This window comes from Balaenoptera ricei, chromosome 8, assembly GCF_028023285.1.
Source record: "Balaenoptera ricei isolate mBalRic1 chromosome 8, mBalRic1.hap2, whole genome shotgun sequence".
NCBI lineage: Eukaryota > Metazoa > Chordata > Mammalia > Artiodactyla > Balaenopteridae > Balaenoptera > Balaenoptera ricei.
The window spans coordinates 62,272,688-62,299,678 of NC_082646.1; the positions used below are offsets into that span (position 1 = coordinate 62,272,688).

At 45.8% G+C, this 26,991-nt stretch overlaps 1 protein-coding gene across 2 annotated transcripts in view; it reads left to right on the plus strand.

Moving 5' to 3' along the window:
• Window positions 1-16,774: 16,774 nt before the first annotated feature.
• The window catches only part of STARD10 (StAR related lipid transfer domain containing 10), a 34,722-nt gene continuing 24,505 nt past the window's right edge, over window positions 16,775-26,991 (plus strand). The window contains exon 1 of one of the 2 annotated variants that reach the window (XM_059930861.1): window positions 16,775-17,145. In XM_059930861.1, coding sequence (XP_059786844.1) covers window positions 17,118-17,145 — 28 coding nt within the window. In that variant the 5' untranslated portion in view covers window positions 16,775-17,117. Of the gene's footprint in view, window positions 17,146-26,738; window positions 26,839-26,991 lie in introns of those variants that run through there. The other variant, XM_059930862.1, reaches the window with a different exon arrangement.

A 26,991-nucleotide genomic window follows, 5' to 3' on the forward strand; every position in this document is an offset into this window, starting at 1 on the left:
GAGGTGTTATTTCTCTCAGTTGGAGAGTCATATTGGAGTGAGAGTTTCCTAACCCTTTTTTGACTCACAAAACACTCCTAGGAAATTTAAAATAATTTTGTCGTTTTTCAATAGTATATGATAAAGAGGTATTTGATTTTGGCTAAAAATATTTAATTTTTATCTTTAGAATATGAAAAGTTGGGACTTCCCTGGTAGCGCAGTGGTTAAGAATCCGCCTGCCAATGCAGGGAACACAGGTTCGAGCCCTGGTCCGGGAAGATCCCATGTGCCATGGAGCAACTAAGCCCATGCGCCACGGAGCAACTAAGCCCATGTGCCACAGCTACTGAGCCTGCGCTCTGGAGCCCGCGAGCCACAACTACTGAGCCCACGCACCACAACTACTGAAGCCCATGCGCCTAGAGCCTGTGCTCCGCAACAAGAGAAGCCACCGCAATGAGAAGCCCCCGCAGCGCAACAAAGAGTAGCCCCTGCTCGCCACAAGTAGAGATAGCCCACGCGCAGCAATGAAGACCCAACGCAGCCAAATAAATAAATAAATTTATAAAAGAAAAAAATATGAAAAGTTGTATTATAAAATTCGCTTTTTAAAATTTTAGGTAATATTCATAATATATGAAGACAAATTTCTTTTTTTTTTGAATTTCTTTTTTAATTTTTTGGCTGCCTTGGGTCTTCATTGCTGCGCGCGGGCTTTCTCTAGTCGCGGCGAGCGTTGCGGTGCGCAGGCTTCTCATTGTGGTGGCTTCTCTTGCTGCAGAGCACAGGATCCAGGAGCACGGGCTTCAGTAGTTGCAGCACATGGGCTCAGTAGTTGTGGCTCACGGGCTCCAGAGCACAGGCTTAGTTGTTGTAGCGCATGGGCTTAGTTGCTCCACGGCATGTGGGATCTTCCCAGACCAGGGCTCGAACCCGTGTTCCCTGCATTGGCAGGCGGATTCTTAACCACTGTGCCACGAGGGAAGCCCTAGAAAACTAATGTTTTTTAGAATGTAGTTTGAAACTTGCACCTGGGTTAGGCATCTCCCAGCAGGCAAAGTGATTACTTAAAAGCCTAAATCAGGTCTTGTTACTCTACTTTAAACCCTCCTAAGGCTTTTCAGCATATTCAAAGCAAATCCCTAAACCTTTTCTGTGGTCTTCAAGGCCCTGCTTGGTCTGGCTCCCGCCCACATGTCTGACCTTACCTCTTTCTACTCTTTGATAAAACCTTATTCACAACACTGAAATCACTGCCAAACTCATTCCCACTGTGGAACCTTTGCCCTGGCTATTCCCTATTCCTGGTGCTCTTCCTCCCAAACTTTTAGGGGCTGACTCCTGCCCACAAGTCAGATTTCAGAAGACCTTCCCTGTTCACCCAATCTGAAATAGCTCCCATCCCAAATAATGTCTACAAATCATCCAGTTGCTGTTCCTTTCAGAGCACTTATCACTCTCAGAAAGGATCATGCTTCTGTGTTTGTTTTGTTGTGTATGACCTATCTCTCCTATCAGGCTGGAAGCTTCAGCAGAGCCAGGACCAAGTCAGCCTTGATCCCAGCTCTGTCTTCAAACACCTAGAACAGGGCCTGGCATCAGGTGACTAGGTGATCAGTAAATATTTACTGCTGTTGCTGTGTTATCAAAAATATACAAAAACAGGGACTTCCCTGGTGGCACAGTGGTTAAGAATCCACGTGCCAATGCAGGGGACACGGGTTTGAGCCCTGGTCTGGGAAGATCCCACATGCTGCGGAGCAACTAAGCCCATGTGCCACAACAACTGAGTCTGCGCTCTAGAGCCCGCGAGCCACAGCTACCGAAGCCCGTGTGCCTAGAGCCCGTGCTCCGCAGCAAGACAAGCCACCTCAATGAGAAGCCCGCGCACTGCAATGAAGACCCAATGCAACCAAAAATAAAATAAAATAAATATATATATATATATATACAGAAACAGCTCTCATGACTCAGTGCTTAGAAGTTTTGAATTCAAAATTGTAACCATTTTTAACTGAAAAATAAATCACATGCCCATAGCCAAAAATTCAAATAGTATAAGAGTGAGACTCTTCACTTCACACCTTCATATTGTTTAGCATAGGACAGACTATTCAGTGATCTTTTGGTTATCTATTACTTAATACAACTATTTCTTAATAGCTCTCATGATTCTGAGTGTTGCCTGAGCTCAGATGATTCTTGTTTTGAGTCTCTTACATGGTCGTAGTCACAACCAGGACTGCAGTCATATGAAGACTCACTGGGGCTGGTCGCTAATAATGGCTCACTTATTTAGCCAGCAGGAGATGCTGGCTGTTGGCTGGAAGGTGGATTCGAGCTGAAAACCTGAAAACGAAAGCCCTACATGTGGCCCTTCCACGTAGCTTAGGTTTCTCAGAGCGCGGTGGCTAGATTCTGAGAGGATGCATCCCAAAACAAGCATTCCAACAGACAGCAAGAAAGCTACTAGTCTCTTAAGCCTTGAGCCCAGAAGCTAGCACAGCATCACTTTCTCTGCATTCTATTGGCCAAAGCAGTCTCAGTCCAGGCCAGTTCAAGGACAGAGACCCCAGCTTTCAATAAAAGGAGTGTCAAAGAATTTCTGGCCATCTTTAATCCACTATATGTGGTACCAAATAAACTTTCAAATCTCAGTGGCTTAAAACACAAAAATGTATGTCTCTCTCACATTCCAGTGTGGGGTAGACCATGTGGTATACTGTTCTCCTTCAGCAGTGACTCAGATCCAAGCTGCTTCCTCCCAGCATCTCCATCATCTCAGAGTTCTTTGATCCCAACTGTTCGGATGGGAGAGAGGTTAGGGGTCGGGGGGAACATTCACACTGATACTTAATTGCCTTGGACCTGAAGTGGCACATTCTTCTGCCCACCTCCTCGTTACTGAGATCACATCTACTAGGAAGGCTGGAAAATGTAGTCTTCCCCTGTTCCCCGGAAGAGAAAAATGGGTGTGAACACATCATTGTTGCTGATACACACCAATGTCCCAGTCTCCTTCTCTAGAAATATCACCATGAACAATTTAGTGTGTATCCTTTCAGAAATATTTATGTATATACAAGACTATAAACACACATGTAGCATTTACACACTGTTCCACATTTTGCTTCTTTATGTAACTATATTTTCAATATGTCTTACAGAACTTTCCATATCAGACTACATAGATCTACGTCATTCTTTTTTTTTTTTTTTTTTTTTAGTTTCACATTGTCTTTATTATTGCTTAAAAAAAATTAACGAGTGTCAAAATCTTTTTTTACTTTCAGGAAACTTGAGGATTTTTTTTTGAATTTTAGAATTTTATTTATTTTTTTATACAGCAGGTTCTTATTAGTTATATATTATATACATATTAGTGTATATATGTCAATCCCAATCTCCCAATTCATCACACCACCACCACCCTGCCACTGTTCCCCCTTGGTGTCCATACGTTTGTTCTCTACATCTGTGCCTCTATTTCTGCCCTGCAAACCAGTTCATCTGTACCATTTTTCTAGGTTCCACATATATGCGTTAATATACGATATTTGTTTTTCTCTTTCTGACTTACTTCACTCTGTATGACAGTCTCTAGATCCATTCACGTCTCTACAAATGACCCAATTTCGTTCCTTTTTATGGCTGAGTAATATTCCATTGTATATATGTACCACAACTTCTTTATCCATTCGTCTGTCGATGGGCATTTAGGTTGCTTCCATGACCTGGCAATGTAAATAGTGCTGCCATAAACATTGGGGTGCATGTGTCTTTTTGAATTATGGTTTTCTCAGGGTATATGCCCAGTAGTGGGATTGCTGGGTCATATGATAATTCTATTTTTAGTTTTTTAAGGAACCTCCATACTGTTCTCCATAGTGGCTGTATCAATTTACATTCCCACCAACAGTGCAAGAGGGTTCCCTTTTCTCCACACCCTCTCCAGCATTTGTTGTTTGTAGATTTTCTGATGATGCCCATTCTAACTGGTGTGAGGTGATACTTCATTGTACTTTTGATTTGCATTTCTCTAATAATTAGTGATGTTGAGCAGCTTTTCATGTGCTTCCTGGCCATCTGTATGTCTTCTTTGGAGAAATGTCTATTTAGGTCTTCTGCTCATTTTTTGATTGGGTTGTTTGTTTTTTTAATATTGAGCTGCATGAGCTGTTTATATATTTTGGAGATTAATCCTTTGTCCGTTGATTCATTTGCAAATATTTTCTCCCATTCCGAGGTTGTCTTTTTGTCTTGTTTGTACTTTCCTTTGCTTTGCAAAAGCTTTGAAGTTTCATTAGGTCCCATTTGTTTATTTTTGTTTTTATTTCCATTACTCTAGGAGGTGGATCAAAAAAGATCTTGCTGTGATTTATGTCAAAGAGTGTTCTTCCTATGTTTTCCTCTAAGAGTTTTATAGTGTCCAGTCTTACATTTAGGTCTCTAATCCATTTTGAGTTTATTTTTGTGTATGGTGTTAGGGAGTGTTCTAATTTCATTGTTTTACATGTAGCTGTCCAGTTTTCCCAGCACCACTTATTGAAGAGACTGCCTTTTCTCCATTGTATATCCTTGCCTCCTTTGTCATAGATTAGTTGACCATAGGTACGTGGGTTTATCTCTGGGCTTTCTATCCTGTTCCACTGATCTATATTTCTGTTTTTGTGCCAGTACCATATTGTCTTGATTACTGTAGCTTTGTAGTATAGTCTGAAGTCAGGTAGTGTGATTCCTCCAGCTCTGTTTTCTTCCCTGAAGACTTCTTTGGCTATTCGGGGTCTTTTGTGTCTCCATACAAATTTTAAGATTTTTTGTCCTAGTCCTGTTGAAAATGCCATTGGTAATTCGATAGGGATTGCATTGAATCGGTACATTGCTTTGGGTAGTATAGTCATTTTCACAATATTGATTCTTCCAATCCAAGAACATGGTATATCTCTCCATCTGTTTGTATCATCTTTAATTTCTTTCATCAGTGTCTTATAGTTTTCTGCATACAGGTCTTTTGTCTCCTTAGGTAGGTTTATTCCTAGGTATTTTATTCTTTTTGTTGCAGTGGTAAATGGGAGTGTTCCCTTAATATCTCTTTCAGATTTTTCATCATTAGTGTATAGGAATGCAAGAGATTTCTATGCATTTATTTTGTGTCCTGCTACTTTACCAAATTCATTGATTAGCTCTAGTAGTTTTCTGGTAGCATCTTTAGGATTCTCTATGTATAGTATCATGTCATCTGCAAACAGTGACAGCTTTACTTCTTCTCTTCCAATTTGTATTCCTTTTATTTCTTTTTCTTCTCTGATTGCCATGGCTAGGACTTCCAAAACTATGTTGAATAATAGTGGCGAGAGTGGACATCCTTGTCTTGTTCCTCATCTTAGAGGAAATGCTTTCAGTTTTTCACCATTGAGAATGATGTTTGCTGTGGGTTTGTCATATATGGCCTTTATTATCTTGAGGTAGATTCCCTCTTTGCCCACTTTCTGGAGAGTTTTTATCATAAATGGGTGTTGAATTTTGTCAAAAACTTTTTCTGCATCTATTGAGATGATCATATGGTTTTTCTGCTTCAATTTGTTAATATGGTGTATCACATTGATTGATTTGCGTATATTGAAGAATCCTTGCATCCCTGGGATAAATCCCACTTGATTGTGGTGTATGATCCTTTTAATGTGTCATTGGATTCTGTTTGCTAGTATTTTGTTGAGGATTTTTGCATCTATATTCATCAGTGATATTGGTCTGTAATTTTCTATTTTTGCAGTATCTTTGTCTGGTTTTGGTATCAGCGTGGTGGTGGCCTCATAGAATGAGTTTGTGAGTGTCCTTCCTCTCCAATTTTTTGGAAGAGTTTGAGAAGGATGGGAGTTAGCTCTTCTCCAAATGTTTGATAGAATTCACCTGTGAAGCCATCTGGTTCTGGACTTTTGTTTGTTGGAAGATTTTTAATCACAGTTTCAATTTCAGTGCTTGTGATTGGTCTGTTCATATTTTCTGTTTCTTCCTGGTTGAGCCTTGGAGGGTTATACCTTTCTAAGAATTTGTCCATTTCTTCCAGGTTGTCCATTCTATTGGCATAGAATTGCTGTAGTAGTCTCTTAGGATGCTTTGTATTTCTGCAGTGTCTGTTGTAACTTCTCCTTTTTCATTTCTAATTTTATTGATCTGAGTCCTCTCCCTCCTTTTCTTGATGAGTCTGGCTAATGGTTTCTCAATTTTGTTTATCTTCTCAAAGAACCAGCTTTTAGTTTTATTGATCTTTGCTATTGTTTTCTTTGTTTCTATTTCATTTATTTCTGCTCTGATCTTTATGATTTCTTTCCCTCTACTAACTTTGGGTTTTCTTTGTTCTTCTTTCTCTAGTTCCTTTAGGTGTAAGGTTAGATTGTTTATTTGAGTTTTTTCTTGTTTCTTGAGGTAAGCTTGTATAGCTATAAACTTCCCTCTTAGAAATGCTTTTGCTGCATCCCATAGGTTTTGGACCATCGTGTTTTCATTGTCATTTGTCTCTAGGTATTTTTTGATTTCCTCTTTGATTTCTTCAGTGATCTCTTGGTTATTTAGTAACGTATTGTTTAGCCTCCATGTGTTTGTGTTTTTTACACTTTTTTCCCCTGTAATTGATTTCTAATCTCATAGCATTGTGGTCAGAAAAGATGCTTGATATGATTTCAATGTTCTTAAATTTACTGAGGCTTGATTTGTGACCCAAGATGTAATCTGTCCTGGAGAATGTTCCATGTGGACTTGAGAAGAAAGTGTAATCTGCTGTTTTTGGATGGAATGTCCTATAAATATCAATTAAATTTGTCTGGTCTATTGTGTCATTTAAAGCTTGTGTTTCCTTATTAATTTTCTGTTTGGATGATCTGTCCATTGGTATAAGTGAGGTGTTAAAGTCCCCCACTATTATTGTGTTATTGTCAATTTCCTCTTTTATTGCTGTTAGCAGTTGCCTTATGTATTGAGGTGCTCCTATGTTGGGTGCATATATATTTATAATTGTTATATCTTCTTCTTGGATTGATCCCTTGATCATTATGTAATGTCCTTCTTTGTCTCTTGTAATAGTCTTCGTTTTAAAGTCTATTTTGTCTGATATGAGAATTGCTACTCCAGCTTTCTTTTGATTTCCATTTGCATGGAATATCTTTTTCCATCCCCTCACTTTCAGTCTGTATGTGTCCTTAGGTCTGAAGTGGGTCTCTTGTAGACAGCATATATATGGGTCTTATTTTTGTATCCATTCAGCAAGCCTGAGTCTTTTGGTTGGAGCATTTAATCCATTCACGTTTAAGGTAATTATCGATGTGTATGTTCCTATTACCATTTTCTTAATTGTTCTGGGTTTGTTTTTGTAAGTCCTTTTCTTCTCTTGTGTTTCCCATTTAGAGAAGTTCCTTTAGCATTTGTTGTAGAGCTGGTTTGGTGGTGCTGAATTCTCATAGCTTTTGCTTCTCTGTAAAGCTTTTGATTTCTCCATCGAATCTGAATGAGATCCTTGCCAGGTAGAGTAATCTTGGTTGTAGGTTCTTCCCTTTCATCACTTTAAATATATCATGCCACTCCCTTCTGGCTTGTAGCGTTTCTGCTGAGAAATCAGCTGTTAACCTTATGGGAGTTCCCTTGTATGTTATTTGTCATTTTTCCCTTGTTGCTTTTAATAATTTTTCTTTGTCTTTAATTTTTTTCAATTTGTTTACTATGTGCCTCGGTGTGTTTCTCCTTGGGTTTATCCTACCAGGGACTCTCTGCGCTTCCTGGACTTGGGTGCCCATCTCCTTTCCCATGTTAGGGAAGTTTTCGTCTATAATCTCTTCAGATATTTTATTGGGTTCTTTCTCTCTCTCTTCTCCTTTGGGGACCCCTATAATGCGAATGTTGGTGCATTTAATGTTATCCCAGAGGTCTCTTAGGCTGTCTTCATTTCTTTTCATTCTTTTTTCTTTCTTCTGTTCTGTGGCAGTGAATTCCACCATTCTGTCTTCCAGGTCACTTATCCGTTCTTCTGCCTCAGTTATTCTGCTATTGATTCCTTCTAGTGTATTTTTCTTTTCAGTTATTGTATTGTTCATCTCTGTTTGTTTGTTCTTTAATTCTTCAAGGTTTTTGTTCTTTAATTCTTCTAGGTCTTTGTTAAACATTTCTTGCATCTTCTCGATCTTTGCCTCCATTCTTTTTCTGAGGTCCTTGATCATCTTCACTATCATTATTCTGAATTCTTTTTCTGGAAGGTTTCCTATCTCCACTTCATTTAGTTGTTTTTCTGGGGTTTTATCTTGTTCCTTCATGTGGTACATAGCCCTCTGCCTTTTCATCTTGTCTGTCTTTCTGTGAATGTGGTTTTTGTTCCACAGGCTGCAGGATTGTAGTTCTTCTTGCTTCTGCTGTCTGCCCTCTGGTGGATGAGGCTCTCTAAGAGGCTCTGAGGATTTTTTTTTTAACTGATGATATTTTGTATTACACAAATTGAATTGAGGTAATTCAATTACCTCAGCTGTTGCATGTGCTGTGCTTAGAAAATGCTTCTCTGATTCAGTCTTTTATTCATTCAACAATATTTTCTTAGATATCCACTCCATTTAAGGTACTTTAGTGCAACTTGGGTCTCTTGGGGCACAACCCACTGGATCATAGAACATGAGACAGCAGGACCCTTGTGCCCCTGCTGCTAGTGTTGGAGGGTCCCCTGCAGAGCCAGGGGGTGGATGTGGCCCACCGTGAGGACAAGGACACTGGCAGCAGAAATTCTGGGAAGTACTCCTTGGCGTGAGCCGTCCCAGAGTCCACCATTAGCCCCACCACAGAACCCTACTTCATTCTTTTTAAAGCTGCAAAGTAGGGAATTCCCTGATGGTCCAGTGGTTAGGACTATGTGCTTTCACTGCCAAGGGCCCGGGTTCAATCCCTGGTCGGGGAACTAAGATCCTACAAGCTGCACAGCACAGCCAAAAAATAAATAGATGAAATTTTAAAAAATAAAGCTGCAAAGTATTTCATTGTATGGATGTACTATATATATAAATCAGTCCTATATTGATAAATATTTAGACTATTTTCAATTATTTGCTCTTACTATGCTACACTGTATAGCCTTGTGTATAGATCTCTGCTTAACTATGTTAGTAAACCCGTAGGAAGGTTTCTAGAAGTTATTATATATCCCAGTAATATCCAATTAGAAAATGTAGTAAAATGAAGTCATTCACGACAGCAGCAAAAACTAATATACTTAGGAGTATAACAAGAAAAAATTTACTAGCTGAAAATGAACGACGTAAATTAATTTGATTGTATCAATTATACAATATATTTAATGTATCTTAATGTGATCAATTAAATTAACTGAAGAACATAAAAGAATATCTGAATGAAAGATAATGTATAAAATGTTTGGGGTTGGGAAGACTAAAAATAAAAATATAATTTACACAAATTATGAATTCAATATATTCCCATTGAAATTCCAATAGGATATCATTTTTATGGAATTTGACAAGTTGTTTCTAAAACTCATCTCAAAAAGAATACCCCCAAAAAAATTTTTTTAAGATTGAGGAAAGAGGACCTGCCATATAGCACGGGGAACCTTACTCGGTGCTCTGTGGTGACCTAAATGGGAAGGAAATCCAAAAAGGAGGGGATATGTGTATACCTATGGCTGGTTCACTTCACTGTGCAGCAGGAGCTATCACAACATTGTAAAGCAACTATACCCGAATAAAAAAAATTTTTTTAAATGACAAAAAAAAAGAACGAGGAAAGACTATTATAATGAAAACTGCGTGCCGTTGGTTCAAAAATAGGCAAGATTTGGACTTCCCTGATGGCACAGTGGTTAAGAATCCACCTGCCAATGCAGGGGACACGGGTTCGAGCCCTGGTCCGGGAAGATCCCACATGCCGTGAACCAACTAAGCCCATGCGCCACAACTACCGAGCCTGCACTCTACAGCCCGTGTACTACAATTACTGAAGCCCGTGTGCCTAGAGCTCCTGCTCTACAACAAGAGAAGCCACCGCAATGAGAAGCCCGCGCAGTGCAACAAAGAGTAGCCCTGCTCGCCGCAACTAGAGAAAGCCCAGGCACATCAACAAAGACCCAGTGCGGCCAAAAATAAATAAATAAATAAATTTATTTTAAAAAAAAAACAACCTTAGAAAAAATAGGGAAGATTAGTAACAGAACAGAGAACAGAAATAGATCCTCCCATGTAGGAATTTAATATAAGATGAAGGTGGCATTTCAAATAAGTGGAAAAAAGGAATCTCTTCAATAATTTATGTAAGGACAATTAGTTATCCAGTTAGAGAAAAAATATAGTTAAAATTTTTTCTTCACACTATGCAAAAGTAAATTCCAGAGGGATTATATAACATTATAACTTATAATCATAAAATGATAAAGATATCAGAAACAAGTAGGATAGTTTATCGATAACCTTGGGATATGGAAGACCTTCCTAAACAACATTCACAGCACAAAAATCATTAGGGAAAAGATAGATAATTTAACCACATCAAAGTGTAAAATTTCTGGATGATGAAAGACACCATGCCCTATCAAAATTCCAAGAGCCTTTCTTGCAGAAATGAAAATGCCAACCCTCAAATTCATATGGAATTGCAAGGGGCCCTGAATAGCCAAAACAATCTTGAAAAAGGACAAAGTTGGAGGACTTCACACTTCAAGATACACTACAAATCTACGATAGTAAAAACAGAGTGGTACTGGCATAAAGATAGACACATAGACCATTACATTAGAATAGAACTGAGATCCAGAAATAAAGCCATACATCTATGGCCATTTGTTTTTTGACAAGGATGCCAAGTCAGTTCAATTGAGAAATAATTGTTTCTTCATCAAATGGCACTGGGACAACTGGATTTCTATATGCAAAAGAATAAAGTGAGACCCTTACCTCACATCATATACAAAAAACTAACTCAAAATGGATCTGAGACCTAAACTTACGAGCTGAAATTATTTTAAAAATCTTTGAAGAAGCATTGGGGAAAATCTTCAATGACTATTATTTCATGAATATGATACCAAAAGCACAGGCAACAAAGGAAAAAAAGCTTTTGTGCATCAAAGGAGATGATCAAGAAAGTGAGAAGACAACCTACAGAATAGGAGAAAATATTTGCAGATATATATCTGATAAGGGTCTAGTGTCCAGAATATATAAAGAACTCCTAAAACTCAACAACAAAAATAACCCAATTCAAAAAATAAGCAAAGGATTTGAATAGACATTTCTCCAAAGAAGATATACAAAAGGCCAATAAACACATGAAAAGGTGCTCAGTGTTATTACTCATTAGGGAAATGCAAATCAAAACCACAAGATACCACCATATGCCTACTAGAATGGCTATAATTTAAAAAAAATTGTTTTAATGGAAAATAATACGCATTGGCAAGGATGTTAAGAAATTGGATGAATTGGGAGATATGGATGGACATATATACACTATTGATACTATGTATAAAACAGATAACTAATGAGAATCTACTGTATAGCACAGGGAACTCTACTCAGTGCTCTGTGGTGACCTAAATGAGAAGGAAATCCAAAAAAGAGGGGATATATGTATACGTATAGCTGATTCACTTTGCTGTACAGTAGAATCTAACACAACATTGTAAAGCAACTGTACCCAAGAAAATTAATTTTTAAAAAAAAAGAAAGAAATTGGAACAACCTTTGGGCATTGCTGGTGGGAATGTAAAATGGTACAGGTGCTGTGGAAAAGTTTGATGGTTTCTCAAAAGGTTAAACATAGAAACTATTGTATGACCGAGCAATTCCACTGCTAGATTTACTGAAGACAAGGACTCAAAAAGATAGTTGTATACCCATTTCATAGTAACATTATTCATAATAGACAAAAGGTGGAGACAATTGGTGTCCATCAACAGATGAATGGATAAACAAAATGTGGTTTATACCTACAATGGAATGTTATTCAGCCATAAAAAGGAATGAAGTTCTGATACATGCTACAACTTGTATGAACCTTGAAAACTTATACTACATGAAATAAGTCAGATACCAAAGGACAAATATTTTATGATTCCACTTATATAAAATATATAGAATAGTCAAATTCATGGAGACAGAATGTAGATTAGAGGTTACTGGGGCTATGTAGAGGAAATAGGTAGTTATTACTTAATGTTTACAGAATTTGTTTGAGATGATGAAACAGTTTTGGAAATAGTGGTGATGGCTGTGCAACATTGTGAATGTAATTAATGCCACTGAATTACACTTAAAAATGGTTAAGGTGGTAATTTTTATTTTATATACACAAAGTAAAAAGAGAAAACAGATAGGATAGTATACACAAAGTGAAAGGACACTATATACAAAGTAAAAGGAGAGGCAGATAGAGAGATGGATGAGGAGAAAATACTTGCAACACATATAACAAATTAGTAAAATCCAGAAGATATAAAGAACTTCCACAAGTCAACTAAAGAACAGAAAACCCAATATAAAAATGGGCAATGACTTTTATCAGAAGAAGAAAAACAAATGGTCCACAAAAAATAAAACTATGCAAAACTAGTGAAATGTAAGTTAAAGTATGACTGAGAGGTCAAGTTTCACTCATCAGATTGGTAAAAATTAAGAAATTTATTAATATTTAGAGGTGGTGAGGGGAAATGGAACCATCATTCCTGCTGGTGGGAACGTAAACAGGGCTAACCTCTTGGGAAGGCACTTTGGTCATACTACACACACACACACATTCAAACACACTCTTGGCCCCAGCAGTTGCACTCCAGTATATGACAGGATGAATGGTTACATATATGGTATATCCACAAGGTGGAATTCAATGCAATCCAAAGAAGAAGCTGGATCTGTGTGTCCTAACATTGGAAATATATGTCTGAAATACTTCATAATACTTTTTAGACTTCCCTGGCGGTCCAGTGTTTAGGACCCTGTGCTTCCACCACAGGCGGCCCAGGTTTGATCCCTGGTCAGGGAACTAAGATCCTGCAAGTCTCGAGGCTCGGCCAAAATTAAAATAAAATAACAGTAATCATAATACTTTTTAAAATCCAACAGGTTTATTTTTTGTTTCTAATGTTTATGTTTTGTTTCTAAATGATGAGATTAAATGTTCAGACTGCTGTTTGCAAGCAGTTTTCACAAATGACACCTGGGAGAGTGGGCTGGCTTTATTCTCGGTACATGAAAAGCCAAATGAAGTACGATCATCACGTCCACTTCTTTTTTCTTTTTTCTAGCTGTAGCTTTGCAGTCTTAGTGACATCTGGATGTGCTGTGTATAAACTTTGATTGGATAAATACAAGAATCTGGCAACAATCATCTTTAGACAACTTCACAGGTTTATTTTTATGCTTCTCTTTAAATAGTTATGTCTATAACCAATGGTTCACCAAAGATTATAAATTAAATAATATAGAACTAAAAATTAAACAGTTTAAAAGCATTAAATGGTCAAAATGCTTGGGGTTTGAGGGAAGTGAGTTCATCTGTAGCTAAAGTGGTCCTGGGACCCCCAACCTTCCCTACACACCACGTGCATGCACTGTTGACTATTGCATTAAAGTGAAAACAGCGTTTGGAATGGGATGAACTGAAACTACACCCACCAAGGAGAGAAACTTGTGATTTGGGCATCATTCAATACGGGCGAATGTGAACAATGCTTTGAAATGGGCAGGAAAGATGACCCCTTCTCATTTTCCAAAAAGTCAGGTCAAAGTTATATGAATAAGAGGAATAGAAAATTCTTTGGTAGATGAGATGTGGCAGAGGTGGGGTGGAATAAAGTGGCAAGAGGGTCCTCCACAAGGAACTTAAATCCTCAAGATGTTGAAGTATATTTGGTTTTAGCCGTGTTCAAGAGAAAACCAAGCACAGCCCAAGGGGACGCTTCTTCCCACAGTACTCACCCTCCCTCTGGGCAGCAGGCAGGCCACAGCTCGACCCTATGCAAAGCCACCAGGCTCAGCGAAAATAGGTGGCTATGAAATTCCCAAGGCACTAGCAGGGACTAGGGACTGGATGAGCTGATGACACAACTGGAAGAGCTTCAAGGGAGGAGACCATGAGAGATGAGGGGGAGACAGGTGGGATCACCTCTGCAGCCTCCTTTTTGAGGCCCCAGCCATTATCGAGGGCTCGGCAGGGGGGAAGGGGCAGAGTAATTGAGACCCGCTTTTCACTTGTAGTCCCCCGTTCCTTCCAACTTTCTAAAGTTTTAGGCTGCTGACCTACGTGAAAAGCAGCTGATCCAGTGTGATGCCGTTTGAGGACAGTGAGTGAAGAGGTACCTGACCCAGGTGAGGAGTGTCCCCACCATCTCATGGTCAGAGGTGGTCAGTGCCTAGTTCTTACTTGGAACACGGCAGTGAAGAGTGGTTGCCAAAAAAAAAAAAAAGATTCAATGTTAAATACACTGAGTTTGGGCTTCCCTGGTGGCGCAGTTGTTAAGAATCCGCCTGCCAATGCAGGGGACACGGGTTCGAGCCCTGGTCCGGGAAGATCCCACATGCCGCGGAGCAACTAAGCCCGTGCGCTACAACTACTGAGCCTGCGCTCTGGAGCCCGCGAGCCACAGCTACTGAAGCCCGTGCGCCTAGAGCCCGTGCTCCGCAACAAGAGAAGCCACCGCAATGAGAAGCCCACGCACCGCAACGAAGACCCAACGCAGCCAAAAATAAATACATAAATGAATTTCAAAAAATAAATAAATACACTGAGTTTAAGGAACCAGAAGCAGACATGCCAGAGGCCAGAGAAAGGCCTAAACCATAGACTGAGGAATCAGCTTATGGATGGAAGTGAATGAGGTCATCCAAAGAGAGTATGCAGAGTGAAGAGAGGGCCCATGATAGAACCTGGAAGACACCAGTATTTCAGCGTGTCCTAACCCAATCAAAGATCACCAGGGACAAATCCATAGTCCAATGAAGTCAGGTTTATTGACCCATTGCTATGAGGAAGACAACACACCAGAGGAAAAATGAGGTGTCCTACCAAACACAAAGGAATAGACACAGTTCTTATAGGATTTGAGAGAGAGGTGGAATTAGGTGAAATTTAAATGAGGCAATATTTTGATGGCTCAAAGCAAAACAGAACTGCGTCTGGACTGCTCAGTGGACTCAGGGTCCTGTTTCCTTGGAAACAATAAAGTTAAGGCAGATGTGGAATATATGTTTAGAAATCCCTTATCTGAGTCTCTGCACCTGGGTTGTAAATCCTGTCCTTTTACTGATTTAACTCCTCCAGGCAAGAGTTTCATTCCTACTTATATAATTTCAAACAGCAAAATTTCTGACAGTCTATGATTTTAGAAAACAAAGTTGCTCGGTAAGAAAGAAGTAGTCACTCAAAGGAGGGGGTTGTTACGACATTTTATAGTTGCAGTATATCCTTGGGGAAAATATTGTTTCTTATTAATTTTGCAGCTGGCTTTATCTGTGCCTGTTATTCCAGTCTGATGAACACCACAGCAGATTTTTACAATCTGAACTAATTTTTAGGTTTTCAAGGGACACACAGTGGAGGTGGAAAATGCAAAGCCTAAGTGTAGTGAGTAGGCAGTGTGGACAAAAAAATGTTGCCTGACAAGTCAGTAAACAAAGAATGTTTCCTGCCATCCAGCCATCAGCCACTGCAGCCACCCCTGAACGGTGCACCCTGAGGGGAATTCTGGATGGAGAAAAACAGGATACTAGCCCTAGATAGTTAAGATGCATACCAAAGGAATAATTTCAATGAGCCCAGACTCTTGCATCTTCCCATGCATAGGCACTAAAACAATTAACTTGAGATGTCTGGTTTCTTGTGTGTGATTAGCAGTAATCTTTGGATGTCCACTACATGTTTTTTTCAGGAAATACTCCTTGCTCCTCCCTTACCTCTTTGGAACAGTCCTTCAGAGCTATCTGAGAGGCTGCCATCCCCGGCTATAGTCCTCAGTAAGGCTGTGAATAAAACAAAGTTCTCAACTTTTAGGTGGTGTACTTATTTTTAGTCAACAGTATGAAGAAAACTAAAGTGTTAGGCCTCACAAAGCAGGAAGGTGATTGTTGGTATTGAACACTAAGAGGTCTAGTTTAGTATAGTGTGCCGCTGTCAAATATGGTAGCCATTAGCCATAGGTGGCTATTTAAATGTAATTAAAAGTAATTAATTGGATTTTAAAAAATAAACTCAATTAAATAAAAGTTTTTCTTCCTCCATGGTACTTAGCCTTATGTCAAATGTCCAGTAGCCACAGACTAGTCGCTACCCTATTGGACAATGCAGCTATAGAATATTTCCATTATTACAAACAGTTCTTTTGAACAGCAGTAAGAGAACTCAGAGTCCCAGGCGACGGTGACCCCTGGGACTGCAGTCTCCGAAGAGTGATGGGGGTGGAAGCCCTGTGGGAGGTGCAGACACATAGTGCGTAGTATTCTTTCTAAAACTCAGTCCAACAGCGCTACTCTCTCCTTATGACAGCTACCGTGTAACTCGTGCGTACCTCGAACCCACAGCCCAGGCTCAGAGAGCGAGACTCCACCACTTCACCGCGTTTCCCTGCCTGCACAAACTCACTACCATGCCCACACTCCATCTCCCAACATGCCCCGGGCCCTTCTCCTGCGACTCTGGCTCTTGGACTTCTGGGAAATGTAGTTTTAACAGCTTTCCAACTCCGGAAAGGTTCTAGCAGCGAATTGAGGCTCCCAAGAGGCAGTGCGTGGGCCGCTCCTGTCCAGTTCACCGCGGCCGCCATATCTGCCGTGAGGGGCGCCAAAGTCGGCACCCGAGGTTTAGTACAGCGGTAACTGAGATGCTGGAGTCCTGGGAGACCGCGCTGTGCCTCTCCCTGCCATTCCTTAGGTCTCCGCCACTCCGGAGTTGTAGAAATGCCTCAACCGAAGCAGAGCAGACAGGGCGCCAGGGAACCGTAGTAACTGGGCGGCCACAACCGCTAGGGGACTTGAAGGCAGCGTCTGACAGCGAGCAGCCAGACGGCCGTTGGGCGGCCCCTTACGCGGAGCGCACGCGCAAATTCTGGGCCTCAAGGCTTCCGTAAACACCAAAGAGCGCCTGCGCAAACGGAGCGCCTCGGGATGGACACGAGGGGGCGCCTTAGCAAAGGTAAGAGTAATAAATAGTAACGTAACGGTCCCGTTGTTTTTCTGTTGTCCTTTTTCTTATGGTTTGCAAAGCACAGCCCCCTTCATTGCCTCTCTTAATTTGATCCTTAGAGCAGTCATTTTACCAATGGGGCAACGGGTCAGAGAAAGTCATACAGCCAGAGTCCTATCATCTTAAGAGTGTGGAAGACCGCAGATGGTTCAGGATTCAAGGACTCTAGTCCAGGCTCTACCTCTGAGTTGCTATGTGACCTTGATAGTTCTGTTCCCCTGAGGACCTAAGCTTTCTCATTTGTAAATGGAAATAGGTTATTGGAAGGATCGAATAAGATCCGGAAGTGAAACTAAGTTGCCAAGCAATGTATAAAGGCAAAAGATTATTATAATCGGGTGATTGCAGATTGAGGAGCTATTTCCTCATGATACAAATTGCAAAACTGAGGGCCCCAAGAGGAGCAGGAGCTTGCCCCAGGTCTCAGCAGTCTGTGAGCAAGGGCTAACGCCCAGGCTTCCTGTGTTTGGGCTTGGAGCCCTTCCCTGCACCCCAAGGATTAGTGTCTTTGTTGGATACAGGCTTAGAGAAACGGAGTCTGGAGGAGTCCTTATTCCTCATCCTTCTCCTACCCAACCTGGGCCTAGTGGAGAAAGGCCCTGCTCTGTTGAGATGACTACCAAAGGGCAGAAACTAAGGAGGAACTGGAGAATCCTGAAGACAGAGGACAGTGTTGCTGGAGCTGTACAGACCCTGCTTCTCAGGAGAGTGGCCCAGGTAAAGGAAGGAACTCAAGTGTGACAGATGAAGGGGTAATGTGAAGGGGACAGACCCTGAATGGAAAAGAGTGGGCTCTGTTTCTGAGCCTGGGAGGAATTGGGTGCTCAGGTGATTCCAGTTGGGGCCAGCGACAGCTAGAGGTGGTGCCTGGGCTGGCTTGGATGCTAAGAAGAGGAAGTGATGCAGGTTGAGCTGAGAGGCTGTAGGAGCCACTCCTCCAACCAGGTGGAGCAGTCAGGTGACATCATAGGCACACCATACCACCCCCCAAGATCAGGCAGCTGCCCGTCAGGGAAATGAACTTTTCTCTGTCCCTTGGAGCTGGGCTGTACCCAGTTGTTTGTCTCTGGAGTGCTCTTAGAGGTTCTGGACATAGGTATAGGAGGGGCTAGGAGACCCTAAGGTCTGGTTGCAGATGGGGCCTCCTCAGGCAAGTCATGAAAGGCAGGTGTTCGTAGAAATAGAAATTCAAGATCCTCCCCACCTCCAAGTATCTAATTCTCTGGGCCTTCACTTATCATCTCTGTTTTCAGCAGGGGAAACCGAGGCTAAAGGAAGAAAGAACTTTTCTTCAGGACACACAAGGAGCTGGCATAAAATTGGACTAGGAGAGGGATCTTTCCATTACATGGCAGTGATCAAACATCTTCATCAAACATTTATTGAGTGTCTAATGTATATGCTGAGAAGAGCTACCTTAGGGTACAAACAGAAGCCAGGATTGCAGTCAGACCTGGCTTTTAACTAGCCCTCCCAGTGACTTAATGCTGGGATCCTTGGCGAGTCACTACCCCACTCTGAGCCTCACTGTCTGTAGAGTGGGGTGGTAAGCCTTATTCAAGGGCTGTCTTGAAGTATAACTATGAAATAAATGAGTTAAGAACTGTTACGTGTATAGAACACCACCAGGCACGTGGTACATGCTCAGTAAACATTAGCCACTCTTTGTTACTCATGAACACAGATGGAGGCCAGCTGCAGATAGGGTTCTCCCAGAGCCCAGCAGGGGCAGAGATGTCGCAGCCCCAGATACCTCCACTCTGTGCCCAGGGAGCCTGCATTTCTGGAAGTCAAGGGGGGCACTCACATCCCCATTTCCCCCTCTGGCACTGGGAACCTGGCAGGGAGCATTTACACCTCTACATGCACGTGATTCATTTCCCCACAACCTGGGTCCAGAGTAAAGGTGATTCTTGCCCAAAGCTCACAGCCCTGGACAGTGAGACCAGAACCACAACCCTTTCTCCCGGCAGGACAGAAGTCCCAAAAGGCTGACAGCAGGGCCTTGACTTGTGTGTCCCCTGAACAGAGCAGGAGCCATGGGCAGAGAGGAGCCTGGGTGGGAGACAGGGCCCAATGTCAGATAACCCTGCCGCCAGCCCACCCTGTTTGAAGGTGGCAGTCTGGCTCAGTGGTAAATTCAGCTCTGGTCCAGGCCTCCCTAGTGGAGGTCTGGTTCAAACCCCTTATTCATAGAGGAAGAAAGAGAAGCCCAGAGGGGCCAGGAACTCACCAAGAGCCCCACAGTAAGGTGGGAGTGAGTCTGAGCTAGAACTCAGGTGTCCTTATGTTAGGCCAGGGCTCTGCCTGGCAGCTAGTTTGAAGGGGGCAGGGCTTGGCTCCATCTCTCCTTCCCCACGGTCACCACAGTCCCTCATGGAGCCAGCCTCAAATGCAGCCACCTGGGTGGGTTGTGGTCGGGGAGTGGCAGGGTGGGGGTGGGTGCATGGATAGGTAAAGGGAGGGGGGCGCACAGGACCTGGTCAGAGAAGCCCAGAGCCGAGCTGGGGCAGCTGGACTGGGGAGCTCTCCTTGGTGTGTGCGGCTGCTGCAGGATTCTAGGGCCTTGTTAATCAGTCTGAGGCAGCAGAAGATAAAACTACCGCGGGAGCACACTCCTGGAGGAGGGGAGCAAAGCAGATTCAGGAATGAGTCACAGAGCCCAAGCCCTAAATTTAGAAGGTGCTGAAGGAGGCAGCCGCCCCCGGGGGAGCACTGTGGAGATGCCGGCTAACCCGGGGCACCAGGGCCTCAGGGCAGGGGGTAGAGGTTGGCAGGAGTCCCCTGCACAGCAGTGCCCCATGGAAGCTGGGTCTGTTCTAGGCCTGTTCCAGGTGTGAATTTTGGCCCCAGAATGAACCCCGACCCAAGGCAGAGCCTTCAGCCCCACTCACTGACAGAGCTCCTAGCAAGCCTTCCCCACACCAGCCCTTCACAGGGTCCTAGGAACCAGCCCCTGGAGTGTGGATGTCTCAGTACTGTCCTGCCTGCTGGCTGGACATAGCCAGGCTCCCTGGGTCCTGCTGCTGTCCTAGCATCCAGTTGTCAGACACTGAGGATGGGCCTGTGTGGATGCAAGGAGCTCAGGCCATTGAGCGAAGGCCTTCCAAAGGGAACCCATCCAGGCCTCTGTAGCTGTTTGGAATTGGGGTGAGGGAGGGGGACAAGATGTCATAGCACTCACTTCTGCTTTATTCTCAGCCCTCCAGTCTCCAAGTGAACCCAGACTGTTTCTTTTCCTCCATGTCAGAAGAGGGAGGCACTGCCTTCAGGTCAAGGAGCAGAGACTTAGGAAAGAGGCCATGCCTTGGGGAAAGCTGCCAGACAGGGGGTAAGGGGGCTCAGGAGACAAGAACTGATAGCAGCTGTGGTGTTTATTGAGTGCTCATTGTTTGCCGGGCACCGTGCTGAGCTCTCCATGTGCATGAACTCACTTCGTCCCCGAGGCAATGGTGTAAGTCCTACTACCCTACTCATTCTAGAAATGGGAGTGCTGAGACACAGAGAGGTTAAGTAACTTGTTCTAGATCACACAGAGGTTTTTTGTTTTTAATTTTATTTATTTATTTATTTATGGCTGTGTTGGGTCTTCGTTTCTGTGCGAGGGCTTTCTCTAGTTGCGGCGAGCGGGGGCCTCTCTTCATCGCGGTGCGCGGGCCTCTCACTATCGCGGCCTCTCTTGTTGCGGAGCACAGGCTCCAGACGCGCAGGCTCAGCAGTTGTGGCTCACGGGCCTAGTCGCTCCGCAGCATGTGGGATCTTCCCAGACCAGGGCTCGAACCCGTGTCCCCTGCGTTGGCAGGCAGATTCTCAAACACTGCGCCACCAGGGAAGCCACACAGTAAGAGGTTTTAACCCAGACAGCCTGGCTCCATAGCCCAAGCTCTTAACCGTTGTGGTAGACGGCTGAGCAGGGTATTTCACCCTGTCTATTCCTCCTCCTCTTCTGTCCTTCCCTCCCCATCCTCCAGTCCCTGTACCCTAGAGTCCTGGGAGCTTCTCTCTGAGCCTTGCAGGGTCTTGCTGCCCAGGGTGCTCCCAGGCTTGGGGGAAAGAAGAGACTAACACAGCTCCACTGCAACCCCCCCACCATGCAGGACTTCACAATTTACAGAGCCCATCCACCTGCCCCAGGCCGGTGGAGAGGCATCTTGAGCACCACCACTTTGACAGGAAGACAGACCAGAGAGGTGCAGGGCCTTGCCCAAGGTCGGCAGGGCCCAGAGTGGAACCATGGAGACTCCTCTTTGGGAGGGCCCCAGGCCCAGATGGCCAGCGCCCCCTCTGCAGGCTGGGTCTTTCTGCTGATGATGTCTTTTGGGCACTGCCGCCTGCAGCAACCCAGTTCGATTGCTGGGTCGATGCAGCCTTCCAAAAGCCCTCGAGTCTCCTGTCAGAGGCTCCTGATCCATCTGCCTGACCCCAGGCCTCCCCTTGGCTATGTGCTCAGGCTGGGTGGCAGTGGGGATGGAGGTGTCTTTGTGTGTCTCTGGGGAGGACGAGGTTTTCTGGCCCTTTTACCAGGGCAAGAACTCCAGCCTTGGGACAACAGCCTCTTTTCTGGAAGCCCGCACAACTTCCTTCTTTCGGTTTCTTCGTATTTTTTAATCTCAAAGCTGGGCCCTCAGTGCCCTGACAGGACAGTTTCCACCTCCTGGGACTAGAGGGGCCTCTGGGGCGCACTTAGGATCACCCGTTGGATGGGGGAAGGGGCAGAGGGTCCACCCCCCAAACCCCTAGGCTATTGTTCCTACCGGGGAGAGGCTCATCTAAGAGGCCTGCTTGAGGAGCTCAGACCTGCCCAGGGACACAGCCCAGCCCAGGTATAACATGACTTCCCTCGCACCCCTTCTGCCCCTGCCAGGGGACCACACGTGGGGATACCAAGGATAGGTTCTGTTTCTTGCTGGGCCTTATTTTTCTCATTTGTCAAATGAGGCTAAGAGTCCCTGTATGACCTTCCACCTAAGGTTATTGTGAAGGTTAGACAAAATGAGTGTGGCAGACTCTTACTCTGGCCCAGGGCCTCTTCACAGAGAGGATGTGCAAGGCCGTTCGTGTGTGTGTGTGCGTGTGTGCGTGTGCACGTATGTGCACGTGTGTGCAACAGCTGTGACCCAGGTGCTGACTGTACCTTCCCAGGGCAGGTGAGGGACTGGTGTAGCTCTCTGAGGCTTTGTGATGTGGGTGTGGCACAGGGCCTCAGGTATAAGGTTGCCAGATTTAGCAAATATTTGATACATGCTCATACTAAAAATGATTTTCCTTATCTGAAAATCAAATTTCACGACGTGTCCTGTGTTTTATCTGGCAACTCTACTTGGGTGACCTGGTGCACCCTAGCCAGTGTACCCATGTTGGGCTCCCATGCATGAGACTGAGATTGTACGTGGCTCTGTGGGTCTGTGACAGGACATCAGTGTGATGGCACATGGCTGTGACAGTGTCACCAGGAGGAGAGGGGATGTGGGTAACTCTGATTGTGTGCCTTTCTGTGACTCCCTCAGGCTCTAGCAGCTCCCTCAGGGCAGTGCTTGGGCTGTTTGCTCAGGGAGGCCCATCAGGGGTAGGAGACCCACCCTGGGCAAACACTTAGATCCAGGTCCAGTTGGGACGGGGGTGCCGAGCCTATTGCCACCTGCAACAAACTGTAAACGACATGTCCGTCTCAAGGCTGAGCCAGCCCTGGGGGCCTCAGGGTGCTCTGTCCTGGTCCCTTCCAGAGGGGCCTCAGGAATCACCTCTCTACTCTGGTGCTTCCTGGTGACATCACACAGGTCATTGCCCAGTCTTCTAGAACGGTGCCCCCAGGGTACTGCCTCTTTACCCTAGGCAACCTGGGAATTTTCTCCAACCCAACACAGGGTCAGTTACCCCTGAGGAGAGGGAATGGGGGGGAGAAGGGGTCGGGGGGGGGGCCCTTCTCCTCACCTCCCAGAGGGGAGATCGAGGCAGCCATCCGTCTGACTAGATGATGAGTTGGAGGGAGCACCCCGGAGCAAGTCAAGACCTGGTAGCCCCTCATTGTCCAGGACACTGGACAGGGTGGGGCCCTTGGGCAGAGGATGAATCTTGAAGCAGAGAGAGGGTGGTGACTACCCCAAGGTCACCCCTGGGGTAGCGAAGGTAATGGTGTATAATGGGGAACAGGGACAGAGCCTTGGGTTAGGAGCTGGGAGACCTAGGATCTTATCTCTGCTTTGTCCCTGCTGGCAGGGCCTTTGTTTCTCCATCTGTACAGTTAGGGGCTGTGGCCATATGATGTCAGTCTGAGGGTCTTTAGTCCTGACGGGGACTCAGCGAGGGGAGTTGAGGGGAGTGTGAGGGACCAGGTCATGGATGGCTCCAGGCAGGTGCCCTGACCCTATTCCAACAGCTGTCAGGGGGCAGTGAGCAAGGACTGGTGTGAATATCTCCAAACGACCCCCTACCCCCATTCCAGGTACTGGAGGTCCCTAGATGGGTTCTGTCTTACTTTGATTCAGGGGCGTCCCCATGCCTCCCACACCTCAGCTGCTCTCTCTGTGAGGGGCATGTGTAAGACCCAGCACTTGCTCAGCACCCTGGGTAATGATTCCTCACATTCTCATGATGCCTCTCAGTTTGCTAAGCACCTTCTCTTTCTCTTACACGCTCCCGCCTTCCACTCCCACTCTGACTCCTGCTTGGTGTTGCCCCATTCTGGGGCTGGGGCCCAGAGAGGCACCTCACCCAATCCACTTTCCGTCAAGGGGCCCTGTGGCTGGTGCAGGGGCTGCAGGGGGCAGAGCAGGGTCATGCTTTGCCAAGCTTTTCCACTGTTTACTCTTTCCTGAGAATCTTAACAACCATCCTATCAAGATGTTATCTTAACACTTTTTTGTTGGAAATATGCCATTTTTGGACAGTGCATTTATTCCTCCCTACCCTTCTCCCTCCGGTTATATTTTTAGTTACTTGAGGGTGAAACTGATATATGTACAACTCTTTTCCTTGCAATAAGTATAAGTAATAAGTAGGTATTATTATTCTAGATGAAGAAACTGAGGCTCAGAGAGGACTGTCACCTGCTCTTGGTCACACATTTAGGAAATGGTATAGACAGGATTTGAACCCAGTTCCACAGGCCCTTTGCACTTCAGGCTGTGGGAAGCAGGGATGGCCAAGTCCTAGGACTCCTCTCCAGACTCCTCCCCCAGGTCACCCATCCCAGCCCTCCTAGCCTTCTCTCTGCTGCTCGGTGGTGTTTGAGACAGGATATGAATCTGCTTTGATCCAGGCATGTTTGGGAGGCTGTCATGAACCCTTGAGCCAGAGATACCTAAATTCCTGGGGTTTGGGGGGGGCCTGCAAGGGCAAATTAATGATGAATAGGATGAGGAGTGATGCCCCAGCTAGCCTGGCCTAAACCTCCAGGCAGGGTTGAGCCCAGGGCATAACCATCTGAGCCCAGAGGTACCAGGTCACCCACCTTTACTGCCCCAAGATCCAAAAGATTCATTCTTGGTTAATCTATATTTGGATTTGAGTGTTGGTTTGATTTCTGCCATGTGTACCTCCCTGAGTTTTTGTGTCTTAGGCTGGCAGTGCTCTGGGGGGTGGAGAAGTCCTGTCAGTCTGCCCTCAGTGCTATCTCCTGCTGTCACCCCAGCCTTATCTCTTCTACCCTAGACTGGGTGATGGGCATGAGAGGGGTACTGCCCTGGTGCCTGCTGTCAGCTGAGATGTGTGTCATTGGGGCCCTAAGAAGGCAGGAGCCGCCAGGCCAGTGCTCCTCTCTCTTTTCCTCGTGGCAGATCCCAGAGGCTACAGTTCACAAAGCAGGCTCTGTGTACCCCTCTTTGAATCTCCCATTAGCCTGGGTATGAGGCTGTCAGATAAAACCACTGAAGCTAGGGGAGGGGCAGTGAACTGCCTAGGGTTGGGGTGGAGGCAGAGGACATGCATAGCAGAGAGCCAGAGCCCTGGCCTCCCGAACCCAGATCCAGCCCCCCTGCCACCCATTTCCACACACTTAAAGAATGTGGGTTAGAAGGGGCGAGGGTGATTATCTGACTATGCCCCTCACACTGGAGATCTAAGGTCATCACACAAGCCTCATGGGGACCTGCAACTCATTTTACAAGATTTACTTTGCCGAATGCACCTTGGGGTCACTTGCCATCAGGGCTCCCTGCTCACCCCCTCCACTTTTAAAATTGGGCCTGATTCACACATATCTCAGAGCCCTAAGCACTTCAGGAAGAAACACCTCTATTTGTGAACCCACCGTGACAACTCCTTATCTTTCTCGAGCACCTTTAAGAAAAGCTGTTCCATCCCAGAGCTCTAGGATGGTGAGGCTAGGAGGTTATACATTCTGATGCTCACATTCTACAGATGGGAAACTAAGGCTCAGAAAGATGATGGGGACAGCCAGAGCAGAGAAAGGAACCCTGGGGTGGGAGGAGGCTGAGATCTGGGTTCTGGGAAGGATGGCCATGTACTCACCGTGTGGCAGTGGGCAAGTGATGGGCACTTGTGCCCTATTAGCTGCCCATCCAGGGGAGCTCACCACGGGCCCTAGCTCTCCCTAGCCCTCTGTAGTCAAGGGCCAGTCACTAGGGTCAGTGAATGCTAGCCTTGGGCCCATTGCCACACTCATACTGGCCTCACCTCAGAGAAATTGAACTATTGGCCTCAGTTCACCCGGAGCAGCTGGAGGCGGAGCTGGCACTAGGACCCAGGGGGGCAGGTAGCAGCCTCCCTGGCTGGAAGGGGTGGCCGGAGTACTGGTGGACCTACCTGCCCTGTGGCTGTGGAGCTCTGGACAGCTTTGCCTGGGGAGGGACAGGGTAGCCCCAGAGCTCTGGGGCCAGATGCTCTTGAGAGCCTAGTCTAATCCATGGGAGGTGTGTGAATACATGCAGGGGTGCTCAGGAGGGGTGGTGGTGGACAAGGGCCAGAGTCTGGGGCTGGAGGAGAGCCTGGTTAAAGCTCCCAGCCGGGAGTGAGATGGGAGTGGAGATTTACCCACGTCTAGCCAGCCTGTGAACCTTGATGCTAGTGGTTGTTGGGGGATGCAAGCTGTGGACTCTTGATTGTGGTGGGGGGAGTGTGCCCATCTTTGGGTCTCTGGGTGGTTCCTTGTGTCTAAGTAGGTTGTTGCAGAGGTGTGTACCTGTGAGTATGGGAGGGTGTTGGAGAGAAGGGGTTCGCAGGTAACTTCCAGAATCCCTCTTCGAGCACCTCCTCGCCCTTCTTCTCAGAGCCCACTCTTTCTGGGCCCCTCCCCGACCCCTGCCTGAGGACTGGTCGGGCCAGGTCCCCTTCGGAGGCGGGTGGGGCGGGCGCTAGGACCCGGTGGGGCGGGGCGGGGCGGGGCTCCGAGACCCATCAGCTGTACCTCCGCAGCCTGGAAAATACCCAGCGCCGGCGAGCGGAGACCCTGGAGCCCCCAGCCTAGCCCGGGGAGAGGGAGGGAGGGGGGCCGCGCGGGGCGGGGTGGGGGCGCGCGGGGCCGGGGGGGGGGTGCGGGGCGGGGCCGGCGGCGGGACCCACTGCTCCTCCCCCCAGAGCCCCCGCGCTGCCCCGGTCGCCCGGGCAGCGCGGCGGCGGCGGCGGCGGCGGCAGAGGCGCTCGCACCTCCGGCCCCGGCGGGCCCCGGCGGAGCAGCTGGCACAGGTGAGCGGGCCGGCCCCTTGGGCACCCCACCCCGCCCCCACCACGGGCCCCGCGCGCTTCCCGCGCCGGCGCCGCTGCCGAGTTAGTTGAGCCAGTCCGGCCAGCGCTGCGCGGACCCCGCCGGGCTGTCCGTCACCTCGGGTCGCGGCCTCC